The sequence below is a fragment of the Neoarius graeffei genome, chromosome 15, assembly GCF_027579695.1.
Source record: "Neoarius graeffei isolate fNeoGra1 chromosome 15, fNeoGra1.pri, whole genome shotgun sequence".
In the NCBI taxonomy this organism is placed as follows: Eukaryota; Metazoa; Chordata; class Actinopteri; order Siluriformes; family Ariidae; genus Neoarius; species Neoarius graeffei.
The window spans coordinates 5,716,557-5,728,969 of record NC_083583.1 but is presented as its reverse complement, the minus strand read 5'-3'; the positions used below and the strand labels follow the sequence as shown (position 1 = coordinate 5,728,969).

General features: G+C 44.1%; 1 protein-coding gene across 3 annotated transcripts in view; it reads left to right on the top strand.

The window, feature by feature from the left end:
- znf821 (zinc finger protein 821) overlaps nucleotides 1–11,844 on the top strand; it is a 31,354-nt gene extending 19,510 nt beyond the window's left edge. For all 3 annotated transcript variants that reach the window (XM_060940801.1, XM_060940802.1, XM_060940800.1), the window contains 2 exons: nucleotides 1,040–1,206; nucleotides 6,983–11,844. In XM_060940801.1, the coding sequence (XP_060796784.1) occupies nucleotides 1,040–1,206; nucleotides 6,983–7,757 (942 nt within the window). In that variant the 3' untranslated portion in view covers nucleotides 7,758–11,844. The remainder of the gene's footprint in view (nucleotides 1–1,039; nucleotides 1,207–6,982) is intronic.
- The last annotated feature ends 569 nt before the right edge of the window (nucleotides 11,845–12,413 follow it).

Here is a 12,413-nt window from a genome sequence, read left to right as displayed (position 1 = left end):
TACTACTGCCACTACCATCTCATCACCACCATTTATTTAATCGCCATCACCACTACTGTAATCACTACCACCGATATAGTCATCATGACTGCCGTCAGCGCCACCATCCCCATCACCGCCATTATATTCACCACTATGAACATCACTGCCATCAACACCATCCTATTATCATTAGCACCCTCACCACCATTATATTCGCCACCAGAACCATCACTGCCATCAACACCTGCCATCAGCATCACCATTATATTCACCACCATGAACATCACTGCCATCAACACCATCCTATTATCATTGCCACCCTCACCACCATTATATTCACCACCAGAACCATCACTGCCATCAACACCACTACCACTTTCACCACCATCATGATCATTACTACCACCACCACTTATTTAATCGCCATCACCACTACTATCACTACCAGCATTATATTTACCATGACTGCCATCAGCATCACCATTATATTCACCACCATGAACATCACTGCCATCAACACCATCCTATTATCATTGCTACCCTCACCACCATTATATTCGCCACCAGAACCATCACTGCCATCAACACCACTACCACTTTCACCACCATTATATTCACTTCCACCATCATGAACATCACTGCCATCCCCGTCACCGCTATCATAATTATCCTATTATCATTACTGCCGTTCCCATCACTACCATCACCACTTTCTCTCGAGGCCTTTTTTCCACTGCACAGGAAAACAAACATTTCCATCAGCCCTCAGTCAGTTATCAAAGCATCTATACTGACAAGAAATTGTCATTTCGGGGCGAGGCTCACGAAGTTACTTTCAGATTGGTGAGACATTTCACACAGTTCACAGCTCCCTCATCTTGCTACACCACACACACACATATATATCTAAATAAGGCGATTTCACTATTGCTGTTGTCCAGTACATTGTGCTGTTGAATTAAAAAAAAATAATACTAGCAGCCCAATTATTTTTCCAAACATGATGCACACCTTATTGATGATGTCCTCGTAATGTTTTCACTCTTGTTGGGAGCAGCACACATCGATGGTGGGCAGCAGTAAGAGTTACGTGTGTCCGGTGTGTGGACGAGCTCTCAGCTCGCCGGGCTCTCTCGGACGTCACCTCCTCATTCATTCAGACGACCGACTCTCCAACTGTGCAGTGTGCGGCGCTCGCTTTACCGACACCAACAACTTCAACAGGTCTGTAAGCCAAACTCCAGTCCACCGGATTAACATTACAGTCAGGGTGGGACAGGGACCAAAAGTGGGAGGTAACAATAACATTGTACACTGCCCTGCCCAAAAAAAAAAAAAATTAAAATTAAAAAAAAAAAAAAAACCTGCCATTTGGATTTAAATAATTAAATACATAAAAGCCTTTGATTGGATAATTACGGAAGCCGCGAGAGGCACTTCATATAATCCTTTTTTTTTTATTCACCTTGTTATCCCAAGATAACGACATAATTAATTCAGGATCTCGAGCAAACACAACTAATTTGAGATCTTGAGAAAACAAAACCGTTATTCCGAGATAACGACATAATTAATTCAGGATCTCGAGAAAACAAAACAATTATTTCATGATCTCGAGTAAACAGCTGAGAAATGGTTCATTCAGGAACGCCAAGAGACTTGTGATATGCTGACTTTGGGGCTATTTCTCATTCTGTATAGACGCAACTTTGGTCATTAGAATGTCTGGAATAATCGATCACCTAATAAGGCAATATTTTGATCAGGGGTTGACACAGGGAGAGATTGCATTAAGTCTTTTAATAAGGGATAATTTCAAAATTATTCCGCGGCACCTCCGCAGAAGACTGGCCCGGCTTCGTCTCTACCGACGGAGATACAGTGATCCAGCTGAGATCATGAAATAATTTTGTTTTCTCGAGATCTCGAAATAACGGTTTTGTTTTCTCGAGATCTCGAATTAGTTGTGGTGTTTTCTCGAGATCCTGAATTAATTATGTCGTTATCTCGGGATAACAAGGTGAAATAAAAAAAAAAGATTATATGAAGGGCCTCTCTCGGCTTCCGTAGATAATTACAGCCCTGATGAATGTTTCATATGCGACAATCCTTTTAACCCGAACTGATTCAGTGAGCAGCTTCTCATTTCTTAAACAAACACGTTGGAAGACGTATCCCGTACTCCATGCAAAAGACGTTCTTGCGTTTCAGGAAGTCAAATTATTGACCTGCATCAAGCAAAGAAAACAACTAAGGCGATTACAGAAGTGATCGGAATTGGGTTAAAAACTGTCCAACACATTATTAAAACCTGGAAGGATAGTCGAGAACCATTAACTTGATGAAAAAAATGTAGCTGGAAAAAGATCCTGACTGACCATGATCAGAGATCACTTAACTGCTTGGTGAAGTCGATTAATTAAAAAAGACTCAATAGTAGAAATCATGGCTGTGTTTAATCGTGAAATTAAGATCGTTTCCGCCCTCACAGTGTGACGAGAACTCAGAAGATTGGGACTCAACAGCTGCGTGGCCAAAAGGAAACCACTCGTTAGTGTGACTAATCAGGAGAAAAAGCTTCAATTTTGCTCGGGAGCATAAAGATTGGACTCGAGCAATTAAAAAAAAAAAAAGGTCATGTGGTTTGATAACTCCAGACTGACCCTGTTCCTGAGTGATGGGCGTGTCAGGGTAAGAAGGGAAGCTCATGAAGCGACGCACCCATCATGCATTGTGTCCACTGTACAAGCCTCTGGAGGCAGTGTGATGATCTGGGGTTGATTCAGTTGGTCAGGTCGAGACTCGGCGACGTTATGGGGCAATAAAATGAAGTCGGCTGATGATCTGAACGACCAGGTTCACGTCTCATCACATCAGTGGATTTTATTTATTTATTTTTCCCCTCCCTTCCCTGATGGCACGGGAATAAAATTAGGGCTCGGATTGTGAAAGTGTGGTTCAGGGAGCATGAAGAATCATTTTCACACACCACAGAGTCCCGACCTTAAAGGTCTGATGACACGAACATGACTCTATGCGATTTCTTAAATAAACTATACAACATGGCAAACATGTTAGATTTCTGTTATAATTACGTGAAAAGAAGCTGTTGTTACGCGAATATCCAACTTTTAATTGCACAGCGCAAGAAAACTGGGTCCGTGGCTCGCGGCCATGCTGTGACGTCAGCGGAAGAACACGCTGCGGTTCACTGGCTGTTCTACTCAATGGAAATGGCGCATGAAAACGCCGGTGAACTCTCTAGTGCTAGCTCTTCAACAACCAAATACTGGTACTTTAAGCAGTGATCATGATGTCATGATTTTATCTGATTTTAAATAAATGAGATTGTTCACAACTAGTACATACAAACTCTGCAGCTTCTGATTCAGCAGCTGCGTCATACTCCGCAAAAACATCAGCAAGAACCTACATTATAAATGGAAATGCAATACACTAAGCTCAAATGACTTTTGGAAAGTATAATTTCTAAATTTTTTTCTACATATTCTTGAAGTCGGTCATCGGGGTACTTGCTACCGTTCCCTAACAACGCATGGCAAAGGGTAAAGTGTAGTGTTGCTACGAGTACTTGCTAAAGCCTCCGGTGGAAGATCCTCGATGTGCTGATAAGACATACAGTTCTATAGAACACACAAGTGTCACGATAATCACAAAACAGATGCAAATTGTTAAAATACCTAATTTTTAAGCAATCATGTATTGATCTCTTCCGAATAGAATCTATGATAGCCTACCCTCTTTACCCTTTGCCTCTCGTTGCTAGGCGGCAGTTACATGAAAGCCGCAAGCTTTCACAAGCAAATACATGACTGATATCATGCCGACTTTGATTATCATGAATGTGTACTCTATGATGTGTACTCTATGAGCGCTCTGGAGCGAGTCACTTCCAAGATGGCCGCGCAGACCGCAGTGTTACTATTTTTAGCATCATGTCGGAGCACTCTATACCTACGTTCACACTGCAGGCTGAAGTGACTCAAATCCGATCTTTTCGCCCATATGTGACCTGTATCCGATCTTTTATTGACAATATGAACGACACAGATCCGATTTTTTCAAATCCGACCCAGGCCGTTTGGATATGTGGTCCTAATTCCGATTCCTATCCGCTCTTTTCATATGCGACTTCAGTCTGAACCGCCAGGTCGCATTCATCCGACTTACACGTCATCAGCAAGCCACAAACGTCACTATTCTGCGCTGAAGTAGGCGGCGGGTCTCTCAAAAAAAAGTTACAACAACATGGCGGATAATCACGGGCGCAGATAGGGGTGGGACTCGTCCCACCCAGATTTAAATTCACCTCGTTCGGTCCCCCCCACTTATAGGGAGGAAAAAACGTCTATGCTGTCTTTCTTTGTATAAGGCAAACCTCACGGAAAAATCAAAAGACTAATTACCATTCGGTTTATTGAGGTGCACGGCAGTGTATACATAGTTGCAACAACTCACATAAAACAAAGACTGATATTCGGTTGGTTGAGCTGTGCAGACTGCACAGGTTGCGAGCTCGAGCTTGGTTGCTATGGTTACTAACAAGTTTGACAGGCATATCGGGGTTGGGGTTGGTTTGCTGGCAGCTTTGTCCCCCCCAGTTCAAAAAACGTATCTGCGCCCCTGCGCATGACATCAGTGCGAGGGATGCTTCGGGCTGTGAAGGTTCTGAATCTTCTCAATGGAAGGACGCAGAGGTTAGGGAGCTGATTTCCATTTGGGGGGATGCAGCTATTCAAGCTAGATTGGATGGGTCATACCGCAACCGGGCGGTTTTACTTCCGTAAACACTGGCCATGCTCACTGCGTGTGACGTCGTCGTATCCTGCAATGCGCATGCGGAACACTTTTAGGTCGCTTTTCGTTCATACTGAGGATCACATACAAGTCGCATATATTTGTTAATGTGAACGACCTCACAAAAAAATCGAATTTCACAAAAAAATCGGAATTGAGCATTAAGCCTTGCAGTGTGAACGTAGCGTATAGCTCTACGTACCTTTATCTTATGTCGTTTCTCAACACATGTTCTGACAGTTGGACTGTCTTTGGAGGAGTCGGCTTGTCCCAGGCGACTGCTGGATCGGGCATAGCTACTAGTAGACCCCCTCCGGAATACTGTAGGCACTGCTGATGGTAGTAACACATTTGTGCTGAACTGAACACCCAAGAGATTCCTTTAAGCTGGGAAGGGTGTCAAAACAATCCAAATCGAAGTGTTCAGAGCACAGGACGGATGTTGGTGAGGGCTCCCACTTGTCACGAGTGCGCCTGACTTGCTTCACCCACTTCGCATGCAGCTCGGGATCTCTGGGAAACTTGAATAAACTTACCCCATCCTTGTGGGTTTTGGAGCAAAAGCCGGCAACACAACGCGAAGGCATAATAACTATATATTAGTGCTGTCAAGCGATTAAAATATTTAATTGCGATTAATGTCGCGACTGTCATAGTTAACTCGCGATTAATCGCAATTTAATCGCACATTTTTGTCACATGAAAAACCATCGTAATTCTTTTATCAGCATAAAAAAGTGAATGGGCTTGCTCACTGTTGGAACTACGGGGGTACATGGGGGATCCGAGATCCCCTGAAACAGACATGGGATCCCTTGAAAACATGATTTGGGAAATGTTGGGGGGTCTCTAAAATATTGGCAAAATGATGTTTATTGACATAGCAATCATGTGTAACGGGAAGCATTTGCATATCTGAAGTGAGCGCGCGATGGAGATCCATGCTCTGAGACAAGCGCAAGCACCCCCCCCACCCCCCCACCCCCCCCCCCCCAAGGGAAAATAAGGGACCCCCCGAAAATATCGGCATAGTTCGAACACTGGTTGTACCAATGTGTTTTTTTTTTTTTTTTTTTATTGCAGAGCATAACACGTCTTGTCACAGCCACTGCAAAGTGGGGCTGGAGCCGCCGATGGGAAAACGAAACCTAAGCTGAGCACCGTGGCTCTTCGGGGGAGGGCAGAGGACTCTGGCTGTGCGGGGCGTGGCATCATGTCACAGAGCGTTAATCTCGCGATAAAAAAATTATCGCCGTTAAAATTGAGTCAAGTTAACGCATTAATAACGCGACATTTTTGACAGCACTACTATATATAATGTATAATACTAATAATGACAAACTGAACACCTGCCGCATCAACAACAAACTGGTAAGTTAGGAGGAAGGTTCTTTCGCTGACGTCATATAGCTCCTCCTCCTCATTCGTCTCCTGGGTGCTGCAGCCCTGTCAAATTTGCCCAAATAGCCGCGTTTTTTATCATAACTTGTAAAATAGGCGCCTTCGTGAATTAATATATGGATCATCGGGAATTACTTTTTATGTTATAAAACATCGCCAAAGATGTCAAAAACGTGTCCTCAGCCCTTTAACCCCACTGGGAATCTTTGGGATGCTGGAAAAGACTTTACGCAGAGGTTCGACTCCCATCCTCAACACAAGATCTTGGTGAAAAATTAATACAACTCTGGACTGAAATAAATGTCATGATGTTGCAGAAGTTTATCAAAACAATGCCACGACAAATACGTGCTGTAATCAAAGCTAAAGGCGGAGCAACCAAATAGAGCGCGTGAATTATGATTTTTTTTTTTTTTTTGGGGGGGCGGCAGTGCAGTGCAAATCCCAAACAGCGAATGAATCCGTACAAACGACCAGCACTGCTGCATCACTGTTCACTCGCTGAGTCTCTGTTTAGTGTACAGAATTGATTCGATTCTGATTGACATTGCTTTTGAATTAAATTGAAAATGAATCGTGAATCAAACTGACTGATTCACATGTACAGTAGTCGAATCAAGCAGTCAGTTCGGACATGATTCAGCTTTAAAGCAAGAGGTATACGGATATGCGAGTCGTCTTTATGAGCATTCGGTACTTCTAAGGAAATATTTCATCATATAGTTAAATAAAGCAATAAATATTAACTGATCAGCGTCAACATTTTGTTTCCACGCTGCAGGGAAAAGCTGAAGGAGTTCCTCAATTCCAGCGATCTCGAGAGCAGCACCGGAGCTCAGACCTGCTCCATGGTCCAGGCCGTGTCGGTGTCTGATGGTCACATGTCCGTTCAAGGGGCCAATCACGGAGCCACTCCAGGCTCGGGCTTCCACCCGCTCCCAGGGAGCCTCCCCTCCTCTGGATCTTCACTTCCGTCTTTCCCAGACACCCTCAACCCACTGCCTGACTTGTTAAACCCCATGCCCGTGTATCCGGCAGGCGTGCTGCTGGTGTGTAACAGCTGTGTGGCGTATCAGCAGCTGGCGGGTAACTCGTCGTCTGCGATGAGGAAATGGGCGTCACGGCGCCGGAACGAACCGGCGGAAGCGCGGATGCAGCGACTGGAGCGCGAACGAGTGGCCAAGAAGAGCAAGCGTGAGCGCGAGACGCCTGAGGAGCGCGAGCTGAGACGGCTACGTGACCGCGAGGCGAAGCGCATGCAGCGGCTGCAGGAGTCGCAGGAACAGCGAGCGCGTCGGCTGCAGCGAGACCGCGAGGCCATGCGCCTCAAACGTGCCACCGAGACGCCTGAAAGGAGACAAGCACGGCTGGTGCGCGAACGAGAGGCTAAGCGACTCAAGCGGCGGCTGGATAAGATCGAACCAGCGTTGCGTGCCCAGATCGAGCACGATCCTGCCGCCGTGGCCGCGCTCACTGCCGACGTCAACCTCTTCCAGTTCCCCTTCCCCGTCCCCGTGTCCTCCATGGACAACGGGCTGTTTATGAAGCTACCCTAATCCGACAAAGACTCGCGGGAGCATCGGAATTCTTCTTGCATGTAACAAGATCAGATCATTCCAAGATGACTTTGGATGGTCATGTGATCACTGGCGAAAGCGCGGGGTGATATTGTCTCGAGGTGAAAATAGAAATGCTGTTTGCACCCTATTTCACGTTACGTAACGTTAGCTAGATCCGTAATCATCATCATCGTCATCTCTTGTGGTTACAGTAGAACAATTGGCGTAACTTTAGCTAGCTCGTTAGCTATTGATTATATTTAGGCTGGTTGTGATGTCACTTTTTTTTTATATAAAGTTTTTTCAAGGAACCACCTTTTTTACCTTTGCACAGTTTGTTTTTCTGGTAGAGTACAAGCCGCTGTTCTGTTTCACCTGAGCACAAAAAGACACTCCTGTTAGTTAAACACGACCGCAGGGTAAAGACTATTTTAATGTCCCTGCCTTCCGAACAAGCATGTGTCAGAGATCTGTCAGACATAATTCTACAGATCCAGTTTGCATGTGGGCCTACAGTGAGGAGGAAGAGACTTGCAGTCATACCCTCAGATGCCACGCCCTTGGACACCCCGCCCTCTGATCGGCCGGAGTTTACCTGTAGCTATGACTCCTCCTCCCTGCTGGAGCGCTGATCCACAGATTCAACTACCTCATCTCAAGACTTCTCTGTTCTCGATGTCTTCTGTCCGGATTGCAGGGACTCGGGACTCGACACGCACGCACCGTGGTGTTGGTGCTGAGCTGCTTTTATAATAGTCGTCATATCCGTCAGATATTCTTATTCTTATGATATTCATCTTGACACGTTGTTCTTAAACTCAGAGTTACAAAACTTGCATATTAGAACGTAATCATGAATCAACCAATAGGAGACACGAGTGGGCGTGGCTTTGATCAATGTCATCACATCCAGAGTCGTATAATCCAAAACGCTAGCTACGACAAAATGCTAAAAATGGTCCTGCTAAAATGAAATTCTGAAATATTCCAAATCTAACTGAAAAAGACTGGTTCGAAAGTTTTAGCACCCTCTGTCGGCTCACACTGGCATTTTTCTTTCCAGATATTTCTTCTCAGCAATTCTTCTTCACCTAGTCAACAGGTTAACGGAAACAGTGTTTGGAGGCGCGTGTTTAACAGCCAGTCAAGCTGATGGTTGTAAAAGCAGCTTTATGCACCTTGCTCTTCTGAAAAGAGGAAATGCCACTCTTTCTCTCTCTCTCACACACACACTATTTATATTTGTATGTGCGTGCTAAAATGTTGAAACAGAGCAATCCACACGGAACTCTTCTGGCTTGTGGTCAACTCAAAACCTCCACACTGATCTCCAGAACACAAAAAAAAACAAAACACACGGGTTTCTTCTTGTCTCAGGGATGTCGAGGAGGAACCGGTTTGTCCTCGCAGCCTGAGAGAGAAGAGGAGAGGACAGAAGAGAAGAACCTCTTCCTCCTCCGCCTCCTGCGTCTCCTCTTTCCCGCTGCAGAACGATGAACGGTTCAGAGAAACACTGCCTCGTTCTCGCTCCGATCGGTTCAGCCACATGAACCTGCTGCTTCCCCCCCCCAGTTTTTCAGCTCGTCCATGCCACCAAGGTTTCAGTAACGTTTTTCCACGAGCGCTCCAACACCTTCTCCGACTCCGTACAGCGTGGCGTGTTTGCGAACTGTTGTAGTGCTGTTCTCGTCGAGTCTCTGTATACAGTACATGCTGAATGCTAATGTTGCCTTTGTCACTGGAGATTTTGTTATGGTTTTATTTCGAGACAGGCATGAGTTCTGTTTATTATTATTATTATTGTAAAAAAAAAAATATTGCATGAAAGAAAGATGGATGAATGCAGATCGGAGGCATGTTTGTATCTGATGGATGGTTTTACAGGAAATGAATGCGTTAGAAGGTAAATAGCTGAATAGACGTATACATATTTATTAAAGCTGCTGTAAGCGATGCTGGCCTTTGCCCTTCAGGCCTGCATTCAATATGGGGGGAAAAAAAATTGCAAATATTTGTGATATACACATTTTCTGTTATTTATCAACACCGACTGAGGGGAAAATGTAGATCTGGCAACCTGGGAGGAAAAAAAAAAGTGGCTTGAAATTCTTAAAATTGTAAAAATCAGTATCATTTCGCTGCTTTAATTCGCTAAAATTGTGAGGGGGGGAAAATCAGAAGCTAGGTCAAAAAAAAAAAAAAATTAGAGGTAGCTAAACCACACCAAGATGTCGAGCTAGATCTAAATTCGAACTAGGCTGATATATATTTTTTTTTTTGTAAGAGTGGACCACTATTTTGTCCCAGACCTTCTGATTCCAGACCCGTGCTCAATTTGTCCGGATGTAAATAGCCGAAGTGTTCTTAAACGTCGATTACAGCAGCTTTAGATACTGTTTACACGAATTTTAACTTTTCCATCACTCCTGAGCGATACCTCTTGAAAAACAGGGTAAAATCATGTCGTATTTTACTGTATACTATTTTTCCCCCCTTTTCCGACATTCCAATTCTTTATTCCAGTTATTCCCATGAAAAAAAAGAATATAACACTGATATGCCAGTTGAGGTTTACAGGATTTTTCCGTGGCCGTCTTTTGTCCCTGCTGTCGGACTGAAAAGGCCGATTTGTTCCGGATCGAAGATAAAGAAGTGTGAGTGGGTTACATCACTATGCAATGATTCTGTGCTCCAAACCCTGGACATCTTTACACTTTCTATTGTAACTATGCAGCTGAAAGGTGAAAGGACACGTGATCGCATGCAGCAAATCAACACACCCACCCACCCTCGCAAAATAGGAACTCGGAACCCAGCTCAGCTCTTGGAACCTGACCAAAAATGTTGGTACCCCATGTTGAATGCAAACAACTTGAGGACCGTGCTACACTCTTCGGGAAGGAAAAAAAAAAACTTTCATGTATTTTAATTCTTCTTCACCTCTGAAAAAAGTTGAATCTTGGAACCCATTATGCTAAAAAGCTCTTCATAAGAACTGCTCCTCGACCATCCAGGTTCCTGACTTGATTCCTGAAGAACCCCGTTTTGTTCAGTTTCGCGTTTTCCCTGCTCTCAGCAAGAGCCGTGAATTACCTGATGAGCTGACTCGGGTGTATTTAGAACAGAAAATACACTAGGAGGTTCTCCAGGACCAGGGTTAGGAACTTGTGACCTAGAAGAACCTTAAGGCTTGAGCATACTTCATGTGGAAACAACAGTTGGCAAACTTCCAAGAAGAACGAGTCTGATGTAACTGGAGCAAACGAGGCGTTTTATTCCAAAATGGCCGACTTGATGACGCGCAGGAGTCGCCGTCTTTGTAGTTGTAGAAAGGGTTATGAAATCTTAGCAGCGCCATCTGCAGCACTGGAGGAATCTGATGCAGCAGCTGAAAAGGTTCACAAACCTGACAGGCTCGGTCTCTGCATTACAAAGGCTTTGACATTTTTCATTTTTTTTTCCTTCTAAGAGTGTATATCAAAAATCCTGATGCATTTCCTGTTCTAGGTTTTAATTACGAATCAGAAAAGGAAGTCTTGAGATTTTATGAAACGCTGGGTTTAATGAGTCAAAGTTTAGTGGGTGTGGCCATGTTGATGATCTATGCATTGCGAAAGAAAGTGTGCGCGCGCATGCATTATCCTACTTTATAAACTTGTGTTCCGTTCTATCGTTCTGTATCAAGGGACCTAAAGACAAATTGCCTTTTTTTTTTAATGTTCAAAATATCTCGGTTAGTCTTTCAGGAGACGCTCTTGACCACGTTTACGACAAACCCCAAAACGACCACCGATGCTACGTCTTGACTTGTACGTCTCGTCAGCGCTGCACACCTTTCTATGACCTTGATGTGAATTTAGTTACAGCAAAATCTAAATCATAAAACCTCCCATTTCACAAAGGCCTCATCTGATTGGCTGAAGACACTGGGCGGTGACTCTGCAAGTGGACACGCGCATGTGAAAGAACGAACGATTTATTTAAGCTCCTCCCACCTTTCAGAAAGCCATTCTCTGTTACTGGATTAACAGATCAAAATGTCAGGATGAAACTGGGATCAATAAACGTTGACCTGGCTGCAAAATGTGTGTGTGTTTCAGTAATAACAGCGCAGTCTCACCAGTCGGTTGGCTGCGACGTCACCACGTGAACTCGTCCTTCACTCGGCTAAACAGTGGAGGAGAGAAGTTTAAAATGTAAACAGGAAAAATGAATCCATTAGTGTGGTTTTTAAAAATATTTAATTAAGTATAATGGATTGAATTATGTTCATACCATTTCTTGACTTTAAACTTCCCATGAAATTAGTTTCATTAAATTATGAGGATTAGGAAATCCTGCCGCTCTAGTGGTCAAACAGGTGAAGTACAACAGAATTTTTATATCGTAGCGATGTCCGTCCGTCCCAGGAAGCGTGCTCACCTTCTGAAATCAACTCGTCTCATGATTTTTGGAGGAATTTCACCCAACTTGGTAAGAGGGATTATTTTGTTCAATTCGGTCGCGTTTTCCCAGAGTTCCAGCCCTTGATGAACAACCTTATACTTTCACAATTTCATGAAAGTGTGTTCGCCTTCTGACATCAACTCCTCTCACGAATTTCTCAAAGCTTGGTAAAAGGCCTTGTTATATGACGGTAATACGCAGATTGCG